General features: G+C 38.4%; 2 protein-coding genes across 2 annotated transcripts; both read right to left on the reverse strand.

The window, feature by feature from the left end:
• Positions 1-1,333: 1,333 nt before the first annotated feature.
• On the reverse strand, positions 1,334-9,495 carry rab34a (RAB34, member RAS oncogene family a). The gene is made up of 13 exons (XM_034867394.1): positions 9,241-9,495; positions 8,993-9,031; positions 6,890-7,006; positions 6,122-6,213; positions 5,958-6,026; positions 5,077-5,178; positions 4,919-4,983; positions 4,746-4,797; positions 4,574-4,655; positions 3,833-3,923; positions 2,050-2,157; positions 1,550-1,965; positions 1,334-1,423 (listed from the first exon to the last, which is right to left on the reverse strand). Exons 3-12 carry the CDS (start codon positions 6,962-6,964, stop codon positions 1,898-1,900), a joined length of 804 nt encoding a protein of 267 aa, XP_034723285.1. The 5' UTR covers positions 6,965-7,006; positions 8,993-9,031; positions 9,241-9,495; the 3' UTR covers positions 1,334-1,423; positions 1,550-1,897.
• An 8,711-nt stretch (positions 9,496-18,206) lies between these two features.
• On the reverse strand, positions 18,207-23,861 carry tlcd1 (TLC domain containing 1). The gene is made up of 4 exons (XM_034867395.1): positions 23,253-23,861; positions 22,171-22,253; positions 19,316-19,398; positions 18,207-18,683 (listed from the first exon to the last, which is right to left on the reverse strand). The coding sequence occupies exons 1-4, from the start codon at positions 23,456-23,458 to the stop codon at positions 18,279-18,281; spliced, it is 777 nt and encodes a 258-aa protein (XP_034723286.1). The 5' UTR covers positions 23,459-23,861; the 3' UTR covers positions 18,207-18,278.
• Between the last annotated feature and the right edge of the window lie 2,637 nt (positions 23,862-26,498).

The following is a 26,498-nucleotide window of genomic DNA, read 5'->3' on the forward strand; positions in this document are numbered from 1 at the left end:
AGCTGCTTCAATTTAGGTCGAGCATATTGATCAAGAGTTAGCTCTTAAGGAAAGGATTTACGCTGAGCTACATTTAAATCAGGGGAGACTAATTTGCAGATATGCAACAGTCATACTCAGAATGATAAAAATGTTATTTGGATAACAGCAGATTTGGGGGAGCATTGATTCAAAGTTATGTCTTCCTGAAAGAATTAATGCTAAGCTACATAAGAGAGATTTAAAGTCTGATTTTACTTTAACTAGCTATTTATCTGAAAAAATGAAGTGCACCATTTTCTTTAAACACTTAATTGTTCACTTAAAAGAAGTTAGTTGACACGTCTCTCCTTTCTGCAGATATGATTCAATTCAATTTATTTAGGGTGCTATAGACCTTTTTCACGGCAGACATGTCGACATGTCATAGTAGGGAAAGCACAGGTGTATTCAAAACCCTTAAAATGGCTGCATTCCACTTAGAGGCCCTGGTATTGTGCATGCTGACTTCCTGAAATAGCTTTAGGGGGGCACTGGATGGAATTTAGCCCTCGTTAAGGTTTTCAATTTCAGCTATGCTTTTCCTACTACACCATGTCAACATGAAAAATGTCTGCTTTGAAAAAGGTCCATAAGTGGACTGATGGATAGGGACTGGAGGCACTATGAAGGCTGCGATCCAGCTGGTGGAGAAGCTGGGAGCCACATATGTCAGTCAACCTGTATATTAATAATCTATATCATACTACGTTATTTCAAAGATTATCAACACTAAAATAAATATCACACTGTGTTCCGCAGGTGTAGCAACAGTGGCCATCGAAAACACTGAAGGAGAAAGTGGATTAAGGAATACGTCCACAGCCACGTTAACCGGAAGTATCTTTATTCCTTCAAACATTTCAACTGAACTCTCACAACTTTAGTAAAATTAGTAGCAATTATAGTATTTACTGAATAGTATGACTGACATTGGTCAAAAGTGTTTCCTCTGAATAGACGCGTTACAGCCGTAACATTAAGAAATAGTGAAACCTGTATTTGTTTAAATAGCAAATAAATCATTGTTTGTTTAACACTGACATTTTTAAAATATATCTTTATTCAACATACCATGAGAATATCTAAAGAAAATGGAAAAATGGCAATTCGCATTATTTCAGTTTTTGATACAAAGATGAGAATCCAAATTCAGTCATTGATTCGATTGTAAGCAAAAAACTGTACCTATGAAGCATCACAAGATCAATCTGAGGGCTTGCAAATGATTAACAGCATAGCAAAGCAGAAAAAACATTCCTGCTACACAAAAGTCAGTTTAATTTTTCAGACTTATCTTCAAATCTTTGCTTTTTTGTGATTTGCAATCCCACTTTTTACAGAAAAGTTGAGAATATCTAAGCTACAATATTATGAAAAGCAGATTAAGTACCAAGTAAAAACACTTTTAAAACCAATATTATGCTCATTTTCAGGTTCATAAGACTTTTTGTGTGTGCGTGTGGAAGCACGAGAGACACAAACTAACATCAGATCTGAGAAAAATTATTTTCTTTCATAATATGGGCACTTTAAAACAGTATTAGCGTGAAGATTTTTCTTCACACTACAGCAAAACTACAGCAGCAAGACTGTTTAAGCTCCCACACATACTGTACAACTCATTAAAACACATCCACATTCATTTTTTGGCATCTCTCTATCTTCTTTCATTTTTGTGGAATCGATGTGTCACTCTGTAACTCCAGAAAAGTTAAACTGAGCAATGCCACAAGAATCCACATCCCACAGAGGAAAACTCCTTCTAAGCCAGGAAAAACTAAACGCACACATGTCTGGAAGTTCGACCACAGACCTCCCTTCAGTCTTTTTCTTCAATTCAGTCTTTACTTTTGACTTTGAAGCCCTGCTTCCATCCTTACTGGCAGCAGTTTGGCTGCTTCTTCTTCGATGAAGCGTGCACATTGTTTGACGTGCTGTTAATTCCTGGAACCAACAAACAGCTGGGTGTTAATACTAAGTGACCAATGGGACGGCTTTCATGACAAAGACATGACTTTGGATACTCACTGACGATGCCCCCAATTTGCCTCGATCCACTTTTCTCCAACTCCGCAAGAACGTTTGTCTCAAATGCCAACGATGCAACTCGAAAGAAAAACTCTTTGACGTTTTCCCCTTCAGCATCAAAGAAATATATATTAGTAAGGAACTGTATGAAAATTATTAATGTGGAGGAGAGGGTTGAAACTTTGCCTTTTTTTAAGCCTCATGTTGTTCTCGGTCCAAATTTACCTGTTTTCCTATATCAATGTTCTTTTTAACTACCCAAAATAACATGATTGATTCCACACAATGCTCTTTAGCATGTACAACATGCTAAAGAGCATCAACATTCTCAACATTCATTCCTTTAATTTTAGTCTAAATAATTCCTAATTTCTGCTTTTCTAACTCAAACAGTAGGTATAAATTTCCTCTAAATGAGGTTTATTGACCATAAATTCCAAAAATAACTTTAAAACTGAAGTTAATAAGTTTGTTACGTAGTGTTAAACGTCGTGAAAAGTGACAAACATTCAAAAGAGCATCAGAAGTGTTGAAAAATTGGATAAATACGTAAATAAAAAGTGTTGATTTTCAATTTTGACGCGAAAACAAAAGGGTTAAGCAAGACCCTCTCCAGGATTTTTAATATTAGCTACTGATCTTCCAAATGTAGAAAAGAAAATGATCACACCTTCTTGCCTAATTTCATAACTTGTGTACAGTCCAAAGGATTTGTAAATTAGAATTAGCAATTGCTATATGAAAATAATAAATATGTGGTAATCGTAACAATCAGTTTGTGATGTTATTTAAGAGCTAAATGATTTCCCATTTTTATATTTGTTCTCAAAGATATCCTCAGTGTTGCTTAACATGAAAACACAGAATGTCCCAGATAACAATTATGTAGATTTACATTAGGCCCCCCAGTTTTAATCATCAACTTTGTTTCTGAGAAATCATGATTTCTCTGTCAGTTCAGCATGTAGATGGGTCTAAATACCGAAATACCTATCAGCCTTAGCTGCCGATGACATGGAGAAGAATCCAGTCACAGCGGTGGGCAATTCAAAATTTGTTGGAAGTTGCTGAACCAAAGTTCAGACCAAAATTAAAAAGTTAAGTCTGCAGATTATAAAATCTGTTTTCTTAACATAATCATTTTTAGGGACAAATTGAAACCTCTGATCTGTTTCTTGCCGAAATGCACCTTCAGAGTTGAAGTTAAAGGGATTTTAAATTGAGCTCTGTGTCATCTTTGTGTGGGCAGACACATCATTCATCTGCATACACTGACATGACACATTGTAAATAAGCAAAATATCTCTTTGAGGTCTCCCCTAAAATGTTAATTCCACTTTTTATTAAAGAACCAGATATTTGCAGAGTTAAGTGTAGTTTATATTTGGTACTGATAATTTAACAAAAGAGTTTGAAGAGAACTGTGTCACATAACTTTGTCTACATTGTCGAACCTTTAAGATCGATGGTGCATACAGTACAAAAGGCAGGTTTTTCACAATAAAATGTAGTAAATCAAAACAAAATCTGACCCTTCTCTGCTTTTCCCCAAACAATGACACTATCCAACTCAAATAGTTGATAAGAATAAATTAAACTAGGAAAAAGAAAAGGAGTTTGCCTCTTATTTCCCACCACTGCTTAAATGCAGTTAGTACTGTCTTCAATCAGAGTATTCTCCCCCTTTTCTGACCTTAACTAAATAACATTCAAAGAGTCCCTCAGTCAAGGGTGAGGTTGCTGACACTTGTCATGTTACTGTATTTAAATAGAAGACGCTCACCTGTGAGTGACGACACAGCCCAATACTCGGCTCGGATCTCCTGTGCTAGTTTGAGAGCATCTTGTTCGATCTGAGAATACTGAGCAGGAGACTGTCCGAGAAAGCAGAGCAGACAAAGTTAGATATCATGTAATCAAGTCAAACACAAAAGATCTGCAACTAAAGAATTGTTTTCTATATCATTTCTTGCTTCATTGATTAATGGTTTAGTCTATTAAAAAGGTAGGATAAATAAAAGATGACCATTACAATGGCCTACACTGCAAGGGAGAGACTCAGGAAGAACAAGAGAAGCCCTCTAGAAATAATAAAAAGGTAAACGACTTAATCCAGTAATCTAATTTCTTACGAAACCCACAGCATTAGCAATCCAAATAGACCAAATGCCAAATCTCAGCGCTCATACCATCTGTGCAAAAAATCCCAAAGTAAAGGAGGAATCACAACTCAAATAGTTCAAGAGAAATTACAAACTTCTGGAAATAGAAAATAAGTCTGTTTCTTACTTCCCACCACTGCTTAAATGCAGTTAGTTATGTCTTAAATGTCTGCATGTCCATCATTTCAGAAAAGATTTGGAGTCCAGTGAAGTAAAGGACAGGGAAACTGCATTTCTGAGGTTTGAGTCGGGACACAAGCGCTTTTTGCTGCTGGCAACAATCCAACAATTGACATTCAGCTCCAATAACAGACACTAGAAAACTTCACAGGCATGTCCTCTTTAAAACAGTCAAGACGTACGCTCAGGTCTTTCTTTGTGCCCACGAGGAACAGCTGAACGGCGGTGGGGTCGTTCTCTTTCAGGGAGTCCTCGAGCCACTGTCTGCAGACAAAACAAGACAAACTTAAGAAGTCCAGCTTGGACGAAAAACGAGACCAGTGCCAACAATCTGCTCATAACAAATAGGCTTACCTCACATGGCCCAAAGATGCAACGTCATTTACATCGAATGCGATAATCACAACTGGAATAAGAGAAAATATTACATTAACAGTTGTAAGAGACACAGTTATGAATACACAGAAACAGGAGAGTCTTTAGTATGCTCCTTATAAGCGTGCTGCCCTACAACACAAATCTCTCACCCTGGGCTCCTCTGTAGTACGTTGAAGCAATGCACTTGAATCTCTCCTGGCCTGCAGTGTCCCAGCTGCAACACAGAGACAGGCATGCAAGCAATGTCACATCAGGCATACTCACTTTATGTTTGTTTTATGTTCAATAACAAAGACTTTAGACTTACAGCTGTAGGCTGAAAGGAACGCCCAGCACCTCGAAGCGCTCCATCTCAAAGTCAACGCCGATCGTTGCCTTGTAGTTTTTATCAAAAGCATCTTTGCAAAACCTGAAAACATAAAAAATTGTCTTCAGTTTTTTCATCTAAATAAACTGTGTGTATATTTATCTGATCAAGATATCTCAAAACGCTCCACCACCTTTTTTATACAGATTTTAGAAAAGTACCTTAAATACTCTATGTTTCTTTATTCGGTGCAAAAGTACAGTTACAATGAAAACTGGACAGCATGTGCTGTTTATTATTCACAGTAACAACCACTGTTTCTGGAAAATGATTTAGCTTTTTTTAGTGCTTCTAACTTAATGTTTATGCTTTGAGCACCATACACAGAATCATTTTCACCACCAATGCAGTGGGATAGAACATCTTAGTTAAAACCTCAGCAAATGAAAGAAAAACTACTGTATGACTACATACAACCAGCAGTAAGTGAGAAAATTGGCTTCTTTTTTATATGGGTCAACTGGCCCTGTTACAGCTGGAGGTGGAAACCATTTTTACTACTTTATACACTGTTGAATAGTTTAATCTACAGCACAGTATCATATTTTATAAATTGTTTTATTCATCTTAATCTGTAAAGTCTCTAATAACACCAGCTGTAAGATTGATGTGGATGTATTTTTACAATACTGTTGTCTTGTAAATGTGCTTAGATACTTTCCACCACTGTCTATTGCTGATATTTCTAATGTAGATTTACCATTTCTACACTTTTTAATACTAAAATAAAGAAGATTATGCTTCCTGCTCATGTCCTCGTAGTTATTTCTGGTTTGAGTTATTCATTTCCCAGAACTGCCCCAATGACTGTTTGAGCTTACCTATTAATCAGACAGGTTTTCCCCACAGCCAGGTCGCCCACGACAATGACTTTAGAGATTTTAAATCTGCTGAGAGGAATAAAAGACGGCAACAAGTTAAAAAAAAAAAAAAAGAGTGCCACAAAGCCCCCCCCATCCATGTGGCTGCTGGGTCCTGTCCTCACCCCACAGTGCCGGTACGCTGCTCCTGACACGCAGTCTTCACTTTGTTGTTGAAATCCTCCTTAATGTGGAGAGCTGCATCTTTCCTAAAATACTACAAGAGAAGAAGAGGGATTGGTCCTGTGGTTGGGTTCCCCTTGTTGTTGTCCTGTTGGGGGTGGGGGAGTGCACGGAGTGAGGTGTTTTGCCCCTTGTTGTACTGCTGATATTTATTTATAGTGAAAAATGATTCTGATAAATATCTAATAAAATAAAAACGCACGGTCAACCATTTTATGAGCACTGAATAGTTTGTCCACCAGAGGGCGCTCTACAACGTCCCTGTTGGCAATACTCTTTTTTTTTTTTTTACGCTTTCGTTCAAAGGACTTTAAGTTTCATATCTTTAGCTTATTTTTATACATTTTATTTATCAAGGCCTCAATATATTTTGATGTTCCTCTGTTCTGTTGTGACAATAAAACAAATTATAACATTTAGTGAGAACTCAAATACTAATACAAGTAACTATTGTTAGGGAAATCTGTTTTTTTGTCTTATGCATTACTAGATTCTTTAAAAAAAAATTATACAGCAGATTTTTAAATGACCAAATATTTGTTTTGTTTTTAAAAATCATTTTTTGGTTGGGCTTTACTCTCATTGTTTGTGTTTTTGCTGTTAATTGCGGTGACTTGTATTTGTTATCATTGTATTTTTCCTGTTCTTTTGAAGGAAGATGAATTTGTGAGGATGGTGGAACCGCTCTAATAAAAATGGAATGGTTTTACCTGAGGGAGCTGAGCGATGATGCGGTCCCTTCGAACAGGAGGAAGAACACTCATGGCTGAAACTCGGACAGACATGAAGCTTCCAGGTGAATGTTTAGCAGAGGGACGTGTGGTGAGCTGGAAAGAGAGAAAGACATAATAACTATTCCTTCAGAAGATCTAGACTCCAGTGAATGATTTTTAAGCCCAATCATCAGACCTGGTGCTTATTTGACCTGTTGCTACAGGAGATAAAACTTACAAGGTAGCTTGTATCTTTGAGGGTTTTGGAGAACAATAATAGAGCTCCAACTAAACAATTATTTTTATTGATTAAGAGCCCAAAGTGATGTCTTCAAATGTCTTGAATAACCTTCAAATAAAAAAAAGCTCAAACTCCTCCCATTTTAAGTAAAAGGAAACTGTGTTTTTTTTTTTTTTTAAAGAGCAATCACATAAAAGATGAATCACTAAATGGAATTTGAAATGTCAAACTAAGTATCTTTGGGGTTGTAGTTCAACAAAACAGTCAACAGATCCCTGACTTTACATATCATAGCCTGCTGTTGTCAGTGTCCTCTATCTATATGGAAACAAAGAAGATAGATGTAAAGAAAGAAGTAGAAGAAAAATAAAAATAAACTGTGTGTAGGCGTGTATTTATGCATCTGTGTCGTGTATGCATTTTTGTGTGAGAAGTAGGTTGGTAACTATATGGTGGCGCTTATGTAAAGATATGTAAATAAGTGAAGCATAACATTTTTATTTACTAAAGGAGAAAAACAGAGAAAGGGGGTAGGACCTGTTAAGTTTATGAACTTTATCCGACTCCTTTTTGAACATGAAAATTTATGTTTGAATTATTTACAATCATTTTCAAAGATTGTGCTGAGGAGTACATTACCTTATTATCTGTTAATTATATATATACAGTACCGGCCAAAAGTTTGATTACACCTCATTCAATGCGTTTCCTTTATTTTCATGACTATTTACATTGTAGATTCTCACTGAAGGCATCAAAACTAGGAATGAACACATGTGGAATTATGTACTTAACAAAAAAGTGTGAAATAACACTTAAATAGGTCTTATATTTTTAACTCCGCAAAGTAGCCACCCTTTGCTTTATTGAAAGGGACACTGTTGGGGGTTTGTTCAAAACTGAAGGCATACTGAACCAGCACGGCTACCACAGCATCCTGGGGCAACATGCCATCCCATCCGGTTTCAGTTTAGTTGGACCTTCATTTATTTTTCAACAGGACAAAGCTGGACACCTCCAGGCTGTTTAAGGGCTATTTGACCAAGAAGGAGAGGGATGGAGTGCTGCGCCTCCACAGTCACCGGACCTGAACCCAATCCAGATGGTTTGGAGTTTTGTGAGCTGGCCGCAGAGTGAAGCCAAAAGGGCCGACAAGGGCTGAGCATTCTGGGAGCTCCTTCAAGACTGTTGGGAAACCATTCCAGGTGACTACCTCTTGAAGCTCATCAAGAGAATGAGTGTACAAAGCAGTATTCAGAGCAAAAGGTGGATACTTTGAAGAAACTAGAATATAAGACATTTTTTCAGTTATTTCACACTTTTTTGTTACGTACACGATTCCACATGTGTTCATTCATAGTTTTGATGCCTTCAATGACAATCTACAAAGTCATGAAAAGTAAAAGCATTGAATGAGGTATGTCCAAACGTTGGGCCTGTACTGTATGTATAACATTTTAACATATTCAAAATACTACTACTACCACCTATACTGTAAGACATTTAATATATTGTACTGCACTGCAACTTTTATTGTTTTAATCTTTGATTTGCCCTGTTTCTGAAATGTGCAATACAACTAAATCTGCCTTGCCTTAATATCTCCACAGTGGCTTAAGTGGATTTTTTCCATTATTTGAAATGTCCATCTCCCTTCATTTGTACATTGTACCCCAAACTGCACACACGTCCGCCTCCTGCATGTCTATGGTCAGTCCCTGTAAAGACTACAGCTAACTGGAAATAAAGAGTAAAGGCCAATAAACTGTAATGAGAGAAAATATGTGTTATCCATTGTGTAGCAACATGACCGCATGCAGTCCAGACCAGACATCTGGGATCTGTGTTGATCCACTTACTGTGTTGATCGGTTTTAATCCTCTTGTTCGTCAAAGTGTCTGGGAAAGAAAGAGGAGGAGAAGAGTTTGGTCCACCAAAAAAACTGACTTTAAAACTCTGTTTTCCACCCAAACACCACGCTGAGTCTCTTGTTATTTCTGTAAAGTTACACGTTAAGAAAGAGATGCGTAAAGGTTACACATGGATGACTAAATTGAACTTTTGCGCACACAAAAAAAACGCGTGTTTGAGCTGCAGAAGGAGTTACCTCATCGAGACCGAGTCTTCTTCTCTCTTCTGTGTCTGGGCTTGTTTTTTCATTCCTCCCACGGACCGATGCTTCTCATTGTAACACGTAGACTCGTTTGTGGCCGTTGCTAAGCATTTAAGTGTTGGTTTTGACGGCGATCAGAGCTGAAATGGACCCACGGACGGAAGTGGGGAGAAGCAGGCTGGTGCCGCATCTCTGGATTTCTTCTTTCTTTCCTCCAGATTTTCTCTGCTCGGTCCCCTGTTGGAGGGAATGAGGAATAATCGGAAATTAGGAAATAGAAAAAAATCTGTCAAGTGAATATTTCGACAACAGAGGGCGCTATGAGCCTCTGTCTCGTTATCACTCTTTCTGATAGGTCCAGACATTCTGTAAAATATTAACAGCCTACTCAATATGAAGATGAATACTATGAATACTATATACAGCATTACATGAAGATAACAGTAACACATACATTATATTGATCACTTCACTAAATGTACTAATAATACCACTATTTAATGTAGGTTTTAGATTCTGAACATGTATCCCTAGGCTATATCAGAGATGTTCAACTGGGGGTCCGTGACCCCTAGGGGGTCCCCAGAGTTAGTGCAAGGGGGGCCGGCTAATTATATTTACAAAATCATTTTTCAAAACTTTATTTTTATCAAAAATGAATATACAGTATGTCTATGAAATATACATTAACACGACTATTGACATTTTAATAGCAAAGATCAATTTGTGAAAGAAAATGTTTACACATTGAATGTAGGATTACTGTACCTATATGGTAGCCATACAGTTACAGTAAACTTAAGGATTCACTGCCATTTTTTTTTTCATCTATGAGGCAATGGGTGTCAGTGCGTCCATCTATGCAAAATACATTCATGACAGGGCGGTGCAGCGTGTTACAGCGCACCGCAGAACTATAAAGCAGTCACATATTGAAAGGTGTTTCTAATTAGTGTCACCAAAAGCTAACATTATAGGCATCATTAAGAGGCAGACCAGTTGTATCAGATTGAAAAAGCGAAGCTTAAAAAGTGGCCATTGAGTGTAGAATGTTGACAATGAGAAAGTTAGTCTCTGTAATAGGTTCTCCTGTTCTCAAGAGATCCCTTTCTAACTTTGTTAGAAGAAATTGGGGCAGATTCCACAGTCCGCCCTCTGTTTGAAAACGACTATGTCTGCATCATCAGTCTGTTTTGTACCAACTTTCCTCTTTACGTTTCCTTGACTCTTTGTTAATAATGAAGCATATATTAGCTTTTGCTTAACTTTCACCATCTACTGATGCCCCACCCCCACCTTGGGAAATCAGATTACAACCTTGTCTTGCTGTCACCTAAGTATGTTCCTCTTGTCCTGCCACAGCCTGTCCATAGAAGGACTGTGAGGAGGTGGACCCAGGAGGCTGAGGAGTCACTGCAGGACTACTTTGAGTCTACAGACTGGGGAGTCTTCTGTGAGCCACATGGGGAGGACATATGTCATACAGTATGACAGACTGCATCACAGAATACATTAAATTCTGTAAGAACATCACCATCTCCTCCCGGCCTGTAAGCTGCGGATCACCAGTGACCTGAAATTCCTTCTGAATGAGAAGAAGAAAGCTTTCAGGTTACGGGACAGACAGGAGCTAAGGGAAGTACAGCACCGACTGTGGGATAAACTGAGGTAGTTTAAAGACTCTAACAGAAGAACGCTGAAGACCAGTCTGCAACAGAACAACACGAGGGAGGTGTGGACAGGGATGAAAGAGATCACCGGGTGTGGGGGGAGAAGAGGACAAACACCAGGCAGCAGGGAGAGAGCAAATGAGCTGAACTGTTACTTTAACAGGGTTAGCTCACAGCCCTCCCCTCTCTCCACCAACCCACTCCACCCCCTCATTGCCTCCCCCCCCCCTTGCTCCCACACCTCCCCCAGAACTCCCCTGTAGTCTGCCCACTCCCCCCACCACTACAGCACATTTCCTCTCCCCCCACAGACACTTCAAGCAGCCCTCCTGCATTTCATTCACACCTAGCTAAGGAGCTGAGGCTCCACCAGCTCAAGGGTGCTGGCCCGGATGGCATCAGCCCCAGGGTCCTGAAGACCTGTGCCAGTCAGCTGTCGGATGTGCTCCAGTATCTCTTCAACCTGAGCCTGAGACTGCAGAGGGTGCCGCTGCTGTGGGACACGTCCTGCCTTGTCCCGGTCCCCAAGATGTCAACTCCATCTGGCCTTAAGGACTTCCGCCCAGTGGCTCTCACATCCCATGTGATAAAGGTGCTGGAGAAGCTGGTCTTGGCCTACCTGACGCCGCGGTTGAGTTCTTTTCTGGACCCCCCATCAGGCAATCAGCCTTGCCTTACACAGCAAGCTCATTTGCACCTGGATGGCACTGTGAGCATCTCATTTTTTTTATTTTCACAGTGCATTCAACACCATCTAGCCACTGCCACTTGGTGAGAAGCTGCGGGTGATGGGTGTTGGTCACCCGCAGCCCACAGTCTCCCGGATTACTGACTACCTGCAAGACAGACAACAGTTTGTCCATCCAGACCGTGTTCTGTCTGTTGTGGTGTTGAGTAGTACAGGGTAAAGAAATGATGTCAGAACCTTTTCCACCCTTTAATGTGACCTATAAAGTGAACAATTCAATTGAAAAAATAAAGTGAAATCTTTGAGGGGAAAAAATAAAGATAAGCAACAACTTGGTTGCATAAGTGTGCACACCCTTAAACTAATACTTTGGTAAAGTAGCTTTTTTTACAGCACTCAGTCTTTTCATGTAGGAGTCTATATTTTGCCCACTCTTCTTTGCAAAATTGCTCCAAATCTGTCATATCGCATGGACATCTCCTGTGCACATCCCTCTTAAGATCACCCCACAGATGTTCAATTGAAATCAGGTCTGGCCTCTGGCTGGGCCATTCCAAAGTGTTGATCGTTTGATGAATCCATGCTTCTGTGGATTTGAATGTGTGCTCTGGGTCATTGTCTTGCTGAAAGGTAAACTTCCTCTCCATCTTTCTAATGGAAGCCGGAAGGTTTTGTGCCAAAATTGCCTGGTATTTGGAACTGTTCAGAAGTCCCTCCACCCTGACATAGGCCCCGATTCCAGCTGAAGAAAAACAGCCCCAAAGCATGATGCTGCCACCACCATGCTTCCCTGTGGGTATGGTGTTCTTTGGGGGATGTGCAGTGTTGTTTTTGGAATTATAGCCGAAATGTTCAACCTTGGTTCCATCAAACCATAACATTTTCCCACATGCTTAGGGAGACTTAATGTTTGTTTTTGCCAACTTCAGCCAAGCTTTGGTGTTTTTCTTTGTAAGAAAATGCTTCTGTCTTGCAACCCTACCCCTAAGCCCATCCATATGAAGAATACGGGTGATTGTTGTCACATGTAGCTCACAGCCAGTACTTGCAAGAAATTCCTGCAGCTCCTTTAATGTTATGTAGTGTCTTGGAAGCCTCCCTGAGCAGTTTTCTTCTTGTCTTTTCATCAATTTTGGAGGGACGTCCAGTTCTTGGCAATGTCTCTGTTGTGCCATATTTTCTCCACTTGATGATGACTGTCTTCACTGTGTTCCATGGTATATTTAATGTTAGGAAATTCTTTTGTACCCTTCTCCTGACTGATTTCGTTCAACAATAAGATCCCTCTGATGGTTTGGAAGCTCTCTGTAGACCATGGCTTTTGCTCTGAGATGCAACTGAGAAAATGTCAGAAAATCCCACTGGAACATTTGAACTTTGTTTGTGATTAAACAGATACACTTTATTTGATGGCAGGTACATGTAATGACTTCTATTTAACATGAGTTTGAATGTGATTGGTTCATTCTTAACACAGCCACATCCCCAGTTATAAGTAGGGTGTGCACACTTACGCAACCAGGTATTGTAAGGTTTAAAATTTTATTTTTAAACCTCAAAACGTTTGTTTTTTTCAATTCATTTGTTCACAATACAGGTCACATTAAAAGTGGAAAAAAGTCCCAACAGGACTTATCTTTGTCTTATTTTTTTACATCACAAAAACAGGGGAGTGTAGACTTTTTATATCCACTGTACCTAACTGAGTGAAAAGTAGATTTATCTTGATCAGCTACATTAACATGCTACATGGTCATTGCTGCATTAGTATTACAAATCTAATATTGTTATATACTACATAATATCAGTCACTTTCTGCACAGTGAGTACTTCTACTTTTGATACTTACATTACAATTACATTTTGCGATTATACTTCTATACCACTTTTCAATTAATTTTAATTGTGGGACTCTGACATGAAATGGAGTATTTTTACATTGGTGTATTGGTACTTTTACTTTAATAAAGGATCTGTCAATACATGAATCGATTGTAGCTTCACTAGACATCTCAGGTGTGAACGTGAGTGACTACATCAATGTAAAACAGAGTCTCCTTGTTAGAGTATATATTCGGCAATATACATCAACACTCCTGTGGTTTAAAATACTTTTTTAATTCATAGTTTCACTTAACCATCCAAAACACAGGGCTCCTAAAAAAACATTTAGTAAAAGATACATTATTGGTCACAATCAAATACATTTACTTACTGAATGTTAGGGCTCAACATTTCTCCACTGGGCCCAGTTCTTACAAAAGCATCAGACATCAGCCTATACATTCTTATTCATACATTATCTGTGCTCTATTATTATTAAAAAAGCACCTTAGTAAAGGCTCTGTGGCACAAGTCGGACACATCTAAACTCTGTCCATTTTGTGGCATTTTGTGGCATGCGGAAATAGCAAAGGAAATTGACTGGTTATTAGGTTTTTAAATGACAGTGTCAGCATGTATTATTTATAGCGTTATTAGGAAATTAGAATTTTAAGTTTTAAGTTTCCCTGCTGTTTACTTGAAATAAATATATTTAAAAAAAAGGAATGCATAGTTAAGGACTTTATTTCCAAAATGTGGTATGGCCATTTCTGGGGAGAGAGGAGGATTAATCTTAAAATGGATCTATTCTGTAAAAGTATTTTGCAGACAAGCAAATACAGTGGGGATACTCTTCTTTCACTCCATATAAAGTATAAGTACTGGTGATAATCAATAGCCTATCAGTACTGACTGTGCTGCTGCCAGCTCATTGTAGAGGGTCAGACTGCTAGAGGGCAGGAAGACTCAGCTTCAGGCCTACTTGTGTTTTTTTTTCTTTGTATTTGTCACTCCTCGATGTAAGTCAAGAGTAGATTTGAGTCACGCATGCTCAGATTTAAAAGGTTTACGGCATAACGTGTTATACTGAAATTTGTGAAATCCTTGAAATAATAAACCTTTCTCATTACAAACAATAACAGAAGATGGGAATCATTTCAAAAACGTTTTGGCCATGATTGTTTCACTGCTAACGTTAGCCAAAAAAACGCCATTCAAATGACAGCCTTTGTTGTGTTTGACTGCTAGCTTGTAGCTAAGCTAGCATTCATTTCAAAAACATTTTGGCTATCTATGGTTGTTTGATTGTTAACGTTAGCTCGAAATGCCTTTCAACTGACAACGTTTGTTGTGTTTGATGCTAACTTGTAGCCAGCAGTGAACAAACTTTGTTAAGTAGGTCCTGACATTACAGGACATCTTGTTAGCATCTGGTATGCTACATGTCCCAAAGTGATACAACAAGCGCAATTCACATCTTCACTCGACACAAAGTGACGCATGCACAACTCAAATCTGCAATCGACTTACATCGGGGAGTGACAATACATGTACGTTGTCGTATAGCTACTTGTATTGTTATTTGAATTTTCTTTTCTTTCACTCCTCTATTGTTATGTAATGATTGTGTCATATGTTGGGACTCCCTTGAAAACGAGACGATACATCTCCAGGGATACATCTGTATCCTGTACCAGTTCAGTCACAGCCAGGTATCCCTTCAGCCACAAATGGCATCATAGAGACACAGAGAGAGAACGTACTGTACTACGTTCTCTCTCTACTCATGCAAATGTTAAAGATATAACATCATATCTAGGGTGTCAGTTAAGATTGTTAGCGACTGGCAATGCAATTTTGCATTTCAAATATGTGGAAATGTCTTATCACACGTTTTAATGACGGACTAAAGGAATAGTTTGACACTTATGGGACATGTTTACTTGCAGCAATTTAGACGAGAAAAATGATGCCACTCATATCTGTAAAAAGCTACATCTAGCTTAGCTTAGCTCAGCTTAGCTTAACTGGAAACAAGATGAAACATGTTTGATGTTTGTGCAGAATTTTGCAGAGGTACTATATTATAGTGTATATTTATTCTACGTATTAATACTTATACTGTCATTTTGGGTGCAGAACTGGGTTTGTTGTCGTTTGAAAATGTTGATGGGGGAGATTATACACCTTAAAAAGTGTGTTTCCTGTTTTAATTGCAATAGTTGAACACCTGTGTTCTCTCAAGTGTGTTTTTCAAATGTTCTAATGAAGGATTTGTGAAATTGAGAAATAACATTTTCTCTTTTCAATTATATATGTATAATGTATGTGCCAAAAATATATAAAATCATATATATATAAAAATGTAACAACAGGAGAGAGCAACAAAAATATAAAATATTAAGAATAATACACAAATAAAGTCTATTATAAATATTCTAAATAGCTCAAATCCTTTATCACACAAATGTGAAAACACACTAAAGAGAAAAAGTGTGTTTCCTGTTTTAATTGCAATAGTTGAACACCTGTATTCTCTTAAGTGTGTTTTTCAAATGTTCTAATGAAGGATTTGTAAAATTTTGAAATAAAATTTTCTCTTTTCAATTATATATGTATAATGTATGTGCCAAAAATATATAAAATCATATATATATAAAAATGTAACAACAGGAGAGAGCAACAAAAATATAAAATATTAAGAATAATACACAAATAAAGTCTATTATAAATATTCTAAATAGCTCAAATCCTTTATCACACAAATGTGAAAACACACTAAAGAGAATCTAATTATTACCTTATGCATACAGAACAAAAAACACAAACTAAAACTGAAACCTGACTTTTCTGGCCTTCCTTGATGCAAAATCATCAATAATGTCATTGTATGAAATCTGCCCCCGCTATAGAGTGATTGCTATTGATGACGTGGTTGACCTCAGGTATAACTTTGAAAAGCTCCAGCTACAGTGACTGGCAGTGTAAGTGCAATCCTGAGAGCAGTCCAACAGTTAGGGTAGATCTCTGATAGATCCTGACCATGCATAAAAGTGATTGTCACTGCCCGATGTGAGAACAAACAATAACAGAAGAAGGGAATCATTTCAAAATTGTTTTAGTTATCTATGATTGTTTGATTGCTAAAGTTAGCTCAAAACGCCATTCAAGTGACAGCCTTTGTCGTGTCTGATGCTAACTTGTAGCAAGCAGTGAACGAACTTTGTTAAGTAAGTCCATTTTTAATGTATTGACATTACACAAGTCTCTCGTTAGCATACTGTAGATTACTTGTTGCAAAGTGACGCATGCGCAACTCACATCTGCACTTGACTCACATCGAGCAGTGACAAAGCCCTAGGAGGCTCACGTTCACCCCCCCCCCTTTCCTTCGTGGGTGCTCACGGCAATTGCCCTTTAAGAAAAAGTAGTCAAAGTGTTTGGATTTCAGAACCTTAGGAAATGGACAGTGGCCAATACGGACACACACACCTATGAACTCTATGTTTCAACTCAGGACTGCGCCACTTCTCACAAATACAGATAGGATTGGAGATACTGACATATAATCGCAATCAGCTTGCTCCTCTAATACTAAGCACCCACGGTATCGGTGCCTATGCAGCAACCCGATTGACCAAGAGGTGAACTGTCCCCCACTCCCCCCTCACATTTCCCCTTCTCACACAGCACTGTGCAAGGGATCTTCCCAGCAAGCCGGGCGCCTGCAGCTGCAGGGGGCTGCAATTTGACAATTCCCCACACAGAGAAATGACACATATTACAGTACAAAACCACTTTGAGGATTTCTTTTAGAAGCCTCCTCGTGCCGCCCCCATGGGTTATGAAAAATGCCGCCCCGGGTGAATGCCCGCTTCGCCCGTGAGAAAAAATGCTACTGCCTGGCTCTGTCCAAAGACAAAACAACATAGTACCTCTGTATCTCACAAATCAACACGTAATATCTTGTGGTTTACCTCTGTACAGAGAGAGTTTAGCTGTTCCCTCCTGTTTCAAGTCTTATGCTAAGCTAAGCTAACTGTCTGTTGGCTGCAGCTTCACGTTTAGCCTACAGACATGAGAGTGGTATCAATCAAGAAAGTGAAAAGGCGTATTTCCCAAAATGTCTACCTACTCCTTTGAGGTTACATGATAGTACAATTTATAGTTTGACATTGACGGGAGTATGCTTTTTGTAATCTGTTGTTGAGAGTTTGATGAAACGATTGATACCACTCATGTCTGTTCTCCAGATATAAGGTTACAGCCATTACCAGTTAGACTGGAAACGAGGCTTGGCTCTGCACCAAATCTGCCTACCAGCACCTCTAAAGCTCACTATTTAACACGTGTATTGTTTGTTTCATTTCTACATAAACCAAAGTGTAATGAGACAAGTTGTGGTTTAATGGGTGGATTTTTAGCTAGCTAGGCTAGCTGTTTCCCCCTGTTTCTATTCTATATGCTAAGCTAACTGGCTGCTGGTGTAGCTTCAGCACAGACATGAAAGTGATATCAATTGTCTTAGCTAATTCTTTCCAAGAAAGCAACTAACTAACATAAATCCCAAAATGTTAACCTATTTCGTTACACGATGCATAAAAAATAATTTTAAAATATATATATATATATATATATATATATATAGTAAAAGTGCTACATTTCTGAATTTTTCAACATTTCTGAACAAGACTGCATCTTGTTTTTTTGGGGGTGGGTGGGGGGGAGGGTTTTGGGAGGACTTCTTTGGCAATAAGACACAACAAAGGATTGTTTGAAAAAGACAAAATGTGTAAACTCCCAACCTAAATAACAACACAATAGCCTATGAGCATGTAAACCTTCCCCAGTCAATCACAGGGAAACTTTTTGGAGTTGCTGTTATACGTCCCGTTGTATCCCACAGATTTCTTACTCCGGGGAAAGAAGTCTGCACGGAGCAGGCGGTAGAAATAAACCAGGATCATAATATTCATCACTATCATGGAGATGAGGAAGAATAAACCATTAGTCAGCCAGGCGTAGTTGTGGATGATGTACCAGGTGAGGTAGGCCTGGGTGCCCATGCGGAACGTGATGTAGGTAAGGATGTTGACCACTTTGTTGATGTGGTACATGGACGAAAACTGAGCTCCCGCCAGCTTCATCAACAGCCTCAGGTGGAGGGTAACACTGTTGACCTCTACAAAGAGAGCGATTACAGCGCCAGCTACATACAACTCAGTGTAGAGGGAGTACAGGAAACACGAGATCACCTGGGGAAAGACACACACAGGGATATGGAGGTGTTTTTAGAGCTACTCTACTGTGTTCAAGTTATATTTGTCTTTATTTGCATTTCCCTTGCTTTTAGTGGTTACTTTTTTCATTTAAGGCATATTGTAAGCAAATCCTAAACTTTCACAAAAACTTCATGCATGAAAAAAAAAGTTCAAACTTTAGAAGTTGAGTCTAAATTCTAGTGAAGAAGCCAAAAGAAAAAAGAAACAAAAAAACTAATATGTTGGGCAGAATGTGTCAATACTTATTTCCTGATCTGGGTCTGTTTGTTCTTTGGATACATTATTAATTAGATGGTATACAGTATAAATCAATAGCAGCATATGCAACAAATTGTTAAGGCTTAATGTGTAACACAGGATGAGCATATTTCTTACAACACAACCAACGTTTTTATTTTGTCATATGACATTTAGAAACTAGAGCTAAAATCAAATCAACAAAATAACTTTACTTTCTCTTCTTCTTCTCTGTCAGTCTTATAAACACACACGTGAAACCTGTTAAATCCTCTTAATGTCATCTATAACTATCTTTTCTGAACCTTAAATGCAACCTTAATTGTATTCAAAAAGACAAGAAAAGAAAACGTGGCATGTTGTCTTACCACCACATGATGGACTAGGAATTCCCATGATGCTTTTGCATGTCCTGTCAGGATAATATCACCTGCATCCTGCACAAAGTATCCTGAGAGGGCAGAGAAAATGAAACTCTCTCTGTCACTGGTATGAGAGGAAGAGGACAGGAAGTGGATGAGTTTGAGAATGATAAACATTTTTATCTTTTACATTTATACACTCAGATTTTAGGTTAAGTGCAGCAGGAACTGTAAACAATTTCCAACCACAGTGAGTGTGTTGTTTTATTGTTTTAATGTACTCCACTATAAAAACCGATACATTGTAATTACAAGTAATTCATGATCAAAAGTAGCAATTTAAGCTTCAAGACATACACACAACACATATATAATATAAATAATATACACGGGGATGCTAAACATGTTCCCAACATGTTTAACCTGTTTAGATCAAAATAACAGCAGCTTTTAATTTTGTCATTTTTGTAAGGTAGAAATGCAAACATTGACTTTTTGCCATAAAGTACTTATATCATGACGTGAATCTAAATATCTACATTATATCTGAGATTTTCAATAAGTCAGAAGGGTGAGAGGAGAAATTGACTTTTCAGTGTGAGCCTGTCCCTCTCAGCCCCCCATCATGTCACTTTGTCTATTGTCTTATAGGCTACACAATCTGGACTGTACATAACATCTCCATCTTACATCTAATAACTTATTACCTGTGATATGTTGTTCTTACTCTTCAATCCGTCAGTGTATAAGTAATTATGTTAATATTTCATAGTTGTAGTTGATATTTAATTATGATCTACTGCACTCTTCAATCCCTGCACTGTTTACTTTTGCACTATCATCATTGCACACAGTCTACAGTCTACGGACTACAGATGGAAATCAGCCCTTGGGCTACAATCTGGCACATTTACATGTACCGCTGTGCTTGTTCATCAAGGTGCATTGTCCTGAATTAATACATTTAATTAAATTAAAATAAATAGTACCTTCCCTGATGATGGTCTTTGCATTTCTGTGAGTGATTTTTATTCTTATGTACAGTATGTGTAATATATGTTTGTGTGTATGTGTTTGTTGTGTTATGGTTGTCTAAGCTACTGGATGCCTGAAATTTCCTTTGGGATGAATAAAGTATCTATCTATCTATCTATCTATCTATCTATCTATCTATCTATCTATCTATCTATCTATTTATCTATAATGCAAGACTTCCCTTGAGGCACTTGTTGTTGTTCAAGAGACATTAACAGTTCTTGTTTTTATGTTGTTGTATTTTAGCATTAGCATAATCCACTTTTATTGTTTAGGGCCAAATATGTCTGTATTATTGATAGCTTAATGGTTTCATCTCTTGTTAGGGGTCTTCTTACCACCAGTCCAGGGAAAGTGGATGTGCAATAGCCAACAGGTGCATTCTGGCACATTTTACTTTTATGTATTATTAGTGTGTGTTGTCCCTGATAAAAAAAAGTCAATGTTTGCTTAACTGATCTGACAGAAGTTAAAAGTCTCTCTTCGTCATTATTGTTAGAAGACACCAACTAAACAATTCAAAGCATAACCCCTGATATTAAAGTGTGTATACCCTATTTAGCTGCTAATGATACACACAACCAGTTCCTGCAAAACATGACCTCCAGTATCTGGCCTGGTTGGCCTCAGTGGAGCTAGCTGCTGTTTGCGGTTGGTCTCCACAGGGCTGATCTCTACAGATTTGTGTCTTCGTGGTAACACATAAGGGACTTAACCTCCTGCAGTACAGCTTAACTAGACCACAGACTCCTCTGTGTTTTATCCTTGGTGTCAGTGGTGATATAGAGGAGATGCCCATTCGTCTGGTCTGAGACAAGAGGCAACAACTGGAAAGGTGCGGTCTACGCCCCCAAGATAAATTCAAGGCTCAATTCAACGATGGACGACAAAATGCCGTAATTCACCACATCACCCACGACTATCTCTAATGCAGTAAACAAGAGCTGCAACGATCAGTTGATGAAAAGATTGACAGAAAATGAGTTTGCAACTATTTTGATAATCAAATAATAATTTTTGTCATTTTTTTAAGCACAAATACATGATATATATTTGGGTTTTGGACTGTTTTTAAGCACAAATGTTTGATATATATTTTAGTTTTAGACTGTTTTTAAGCACAAATACATTATATGTATTTGAGTTTTGGACTGTTTTTAAGCACATCTACATGATATATATTTGGGTTTTGGAATGTTAGTTGCAGAAAAAGGTATATAAAGACACAACCTTGGGTTGTATGAAGTTATAATTTAAGCGCTTTTAACACTTTTCTGACATTTTAATCAAAACTATGTATAGATTAATGAAAAAAATAAGCAATAATGAAAATAGGGCTGCAACTAATAATAATCATTTTATCATTTCCTCTTTTAATCAATTAGTTGTAAGGTCTACAAAATGAAAATGGTGAAAAATGCGATTCAGTGTTCCCCAAAGTCCAAGATAAAGTTCTCAAATGTCTTGTTTTGTCCACAACTCAAAGATATTCAGTTTACTGTCAAAGAGAAGAAACTATCATGTATTCACATTTAACTAGCTGGAAGCCGAGAATTTGTACCCAAGGAATTAATCAATTATTAAAATAGTTGGCGATGAATAAAATAGTTGGAACCTAATCGATTATTCTTTTGCGGCTCTAAATGAAAGTAATCCTTGGTTGAGGCCCTACATTAAACACTACAACGGAGATCCTTTCTCTTTCCACTGAAAATATGTAGAAAAGTCCACAAACACATGTTTATTAAACTTTTCATTCATTCCAAAAACTGGAAAGTTGTTTACTAAAATGTGTTTGTTTCCCATGATGCATTGAGTTCACTCACCTGTTGAGATGCAGACAAGCAGGTAGGACAAGGGGGTGTTGTAAGAGTAAATGTTGCTCAACATCTCGGGCCAAACCGCCACACTGGAGAGAGACACATGTTATGAATAGATCTATTGGCTTCAATCAGACATACACAACTCATCAGGTGTTCTGCCTTTGTTAAACCTTTGACCAGTAGATAGATCCCTCGTTTTAGTAGGTGGAGAAATAGTGATGTTAATGTTTCATCAATTTCCTTTCTGGCTTCTATCTGTGTCTTTATAAATACCATTATTTATACAATTCTAGGACTTTTTTTCCTCTGATTTTGCATTATTCTTTGTCACTTCTTACTGCTGCTGGCGAAGGGGGCACACCTCAAAAAGCAAAGGGCTGCGTGTGTCTCCTCCTTGTATAAACACACCATGGCTGACTTATTGTAAAGAAATGACCTATAACCCTAATGTGACTGGTAAAGCAGTGCACTGATTCACATGTTTCCTTGGCACTAAAACTACTTTTGAATGTGGAAACTAACTTTCTCTCAATTGTTGCTAATTCACGTGGTCCTTGAATGTATAGTTACATAAGCCTGAGTGCAGACAACCTTAGAAACATGTCCCTCTTCGTTGTGTTAAAAGCTGAGTCACAATGGTCCCCGCCCAAAAAAAAGTTTCTCCTGATGCTTTTCAAAGAATTGTTAAGCCAGCAGGTTTTTCCAGTTGATGTATCTGCAAGCTGTGGCTGGCAGTTGGCCGCATGTGAGGCCGAAGAAATAGATTTCTTTTAAAAATTCTCACTCAAGTACAAGTTCACAAGTACAAGCAAATAGCGATTACAGTTTTATGCAGCTCATACTGTACAGTGGTATTTCCCTCCCCACTTAAAAATGCCATTCTCTCCCCCGGCCTTACCCTCACCCTGCTGAACTTGACGTTGACTTCTTTTCCAGGCTGCCACAGACTGTCACTGCTGCACTCACACATACACACAGCCCCATAACACATCATGTGGACTGTGAATAGACAATGGAGTCCCAGTGTGGGTGGATGGATGGATGGATAGAAGGGTGAATAGACGGATATCTGGATGGAAACTTACCAGGTCAGGGCCCATGTCCCAGTCAGCAGAGAGTGCACCACTGAGACGGAGAGGTTCTTCCACTTCCAGGTACTGAAGTCATCCTGCCTCACCACTTTGGGCACAGGCAGCCTTTGCAGCAACCGGTGGACCACCCTGAACATCAGTGTAAATACCAGCACTGAGGGGCCTGGGTGACTCTTCAGCAAAGGAACCAGAGCCTCCATCCTCTCCTCCTGGGCCCCTGCTCTCCCTCTGTTTTTGAGCGCTTGCTCTTATTCTCTACAGCTACCTCCCTTCGTCCTTTTCCTCTTTTGTCTGATTCACGTCCCTGTCAACAGCTTCTCAGCTCGATGATGGACATGGAATGTAAACTTTTTTCAAGTCTTCTTACCGCAGGGATGATGTCCGACTTGTGCTGCAGCCTTTTTCTTCTCACGTGTTCAGCGCCCCGAGCCTGTGGAAGGGATTCCTGTAAGAGCTCATTCCGATGAGACGGAGTTTGTCTTGTCTTTACACTTCCTTCCTTGTCATGCTATGCGTTGCCGCTCTCCGAGCGCATTTCCGTGCAAAATACAGAGAGAGGGAGCGGGGTGGGTGGGTGCTGCTGCACCCTTTAACCACAAAAACAAGGAGGGGCGAGACTGCGATCACGTAGCAAAATCACACAGCAGGGCTGAGGAAACAGATTTTGGGTAATCGTGTCAAATTAGACCAATCAAATAGCTGCATAGTAATCTCCTAACTTTTATGTCTGCTATAGTCGCTCCTTATGTGCGCATGTAACTGTGCGTAAAGATCACGCCCCCTTCTCTCTGCCTCATGTGAATCTAATTTATTAATATTAATAACAATACTAGCTCTAATAAGTAGAGAGAGGCTATCTCACACGCAGCGTGATTTTCTTTTATTATACCACTGGCGCTAAACATTTAAAAGCCACATAGTAAGCGTTTTGGTGGAGAAGGGAATTAAATCTATTAACACTGTGCAAGTCGTGGATTCAGATCATTTAGTTGATAGTAGCAATGCCAGAAAGTTAAAATACAAACATAAAACATAGGCTAAGTAAAAGTGCAGATGGAGACTAGTGGTAGAAAAATGTATGTAAAATCAAAAGTGTGTTAACCAGTAACTACAGCTGTATAAATGTAGTAAAGGGCACAAGGTTTTCCCTCTGAAATGTAGTGCACAGTAGCATGAAATGGAAACCAATACAACAAAGATACTTCAATACATGAGGTTTATACTTCAATATAATTGGGTTTATACTTCAAAAAAACCCACTTTTACTCCCCTCCACTCACTGGTTTTGTACCTTTCTTCTTGGTATGTTTCCCCGTTGAAGTTGAGAGATGAAGGCCCATGGTATACCACAAGGGCCACACTTAGGTCCCCGTTAATTTCCCATTTGCCTGATGCGACTGACTGGGCCACACATTTAACAAACATGGCATGCATCCATGTTTGTGCTGATAACGTACAACGGCATTTCGCCTTAAACCAGGTTGCAGTGTCAGACATTCAAGCTACATTGGTGGCAATGTCAGCAGTAAGTACTGTAAATATAGATATGATTGATAATACACGTCTCTGTTGTGCGTGGTGCATGAGAATGTAAACCTGGTGTGTTAGACAGGCAGCCTATGAAGTCGTCCTTCCTTGGCCATAACTATTTCCATACACACAGCATGGCTCTCATCTCATCCCCCACAGCTGGCCTCCCTGCAGCCCAGTGGGAGAAAAGGCAGTGAGTGTGAGTAAAACTCATCAGGAACAGCACAACACACACACACACAACAGCTGTCTGTTTAAAATAAAAAACCCACGCACAGGGAGTTTATTTTCCTTTACCTACTAAAGGGTTTTCAGCTCATCTGAGCCTGATGCATTCTTTTTATTTTTGCATGATTGTCTTCTTTCCTTTGAAATGAAAAGTATTTGTTTTTGCTTTTCCACACCTATTGCATGTTTCGGCTACTCATCAATTGCATGTAGCCTACTATTAGCACTTACTGCACTTCTCCCAACACACAACATGAGACCAGTACACCTCACTAAGTCTCACAGGCACTCATTCTAGTTCTGCCATACAAAAACATCTATGGTCAGAAATCCTTTTTCTTTACATACACCAAAATTTGGAATGCCAATCAACATCATGTCAGAACACTATCATCCATCACATATTTCAAAAAGGCATACAGTTCCACTTGCACACATTGATTGCTCATGTATTGTCCAAGTCTTGTTTGTACTGTCTGTATTTGTGCAGCCCATGCTGAAGTCCTGAAGAAATGTTTCCGTCCTCATATACCTTAACTTTAATGTTGTTTTAGTCGTCCATTTCTGTTTAGTCCATGTCGATGTCCTGTACAAATGTTTCTGTCTCGATTTGCTGGAACTACGTTTCATTTTCTTACGTTTCTGCAGAACAGGAACTTGCTGGAAACCAGTTTTTAAACTGAGTCAGGCCCGTTTATATTGTAACTTAATATAACTTTTGACTTACCTGTATAATAAATTAAATGGATTAGAAAATTCCTCAATAAATCACAATATGTCCCAATTACTTCATTAGTTTTGTGATAGCTGCACTTGCAGTGGTGGAATGTAACTAAATATATTCAATCAAGCCAATATGGTACTTTTTACTTAACTAAATTTTTTTGACAGTACTAATTACAAAATAAATAAAATATAAATAAAAACTATTTTTTTAAAGTAAGGTGCAAAGCTGCATCATATCTTATAATAAATTTGTCTCATAAAACCAATCAATCAATCAATCAATCAATAACACATAATGACTGTGTATTCTAATAAGATACCTGGCAGATTTTAAAAATATAAATACAGTACATAGCTCCATTCTTACTAGCTGCAATATAACTAATGTCTCTGAGTACTGTTATGTAGATTTTAAAGTATATTTTGATGCTGCTTATGTACTTTAACGTAAGTATGGTTTTAAATGCAGGAGTACTTTTACACTGTCTTATCAGTACTTTTACTTCCTTTAGTACTTCTTCCACAACTTGTTGCACCAGGTCACACAACCCCCTCTTTTGTCTTATTTCCAGTTACCTCTCAACTCTCTGGTAAAACTCCACTGTCAAATGAAGGCGAACATCCCTAAATAATACTTAGCCAAAGCTTGGTATAATTTTAAATAATACTCCAAAGCTACAGCGTTACTTAATGAGACACCACAAGATGGCGGCAAAACCTCATGTAAAGAGGTAGTATTTCATAATGACTGTAATG

Source organism: Etheostoma cragini, chromosome 3, assembly GCF_013103735.1.
Source record: "Etheostoma cragini isolate CJK2018 chromosome 3, CSU_Ecrag_1.0, whole genome shotgun sequence".
Classification (NCBI taxonomy): domain Eukaryota; kingdom Metazoa; phylum Chordata; class Actinopteri; order Perciformes; family Percidae; genus Etheostoma; species Etheostoma cragini.

Excerpts from the sequence above, each read along its gene's own strand:
- rab34a (XM_034867394.1), bottom strand. The coding sequence starts at position 6,964 with ATGTCTGTCCGAGTTTCAGCCATGAGTGTTCTTCCTCCTGTTCGAAGG. Across the intron at positions 6,214-6,889 it reads TCATCGCTCAGCTCCCTCAG|TATTTTAGGAAAGATGCAGC; the intron begins GTAAAACCATTC and ends CTTCTCTTGTAG. Across the intron at positions 5,179-5,957 it reads AAAACCTGTCTGATTAATAG|GTTTTGCAAAGATGCTTTTG; the intron begins GTAAGCTCAAAC and ends TTATGTTTTCAG.
- tlcd1 (XM_034867395.1), bottom strand. The coding sequence starts at position 23,458 with ATGGAGGCTCTGGTTCCTTTGCTGAAGAGTCACCCAGGCCCCTCAGTG. Across the intron at positions 22,254-23,252 it reads GGGACATGGGCCCTGACCTG|TGTGGCGGTTTGGCCCGAGA; the intron begins GTAAGTTTCCAT and ends GTCTCTCTCCAG. Across the intron at positions 19,399-22,170 it reads GCTTGTCTGCATCTCAACAG|GATACTTTGTGCAGGATGCA; the intron begins GTGAGTGAACTC and ends CTGCCCTCTCAG.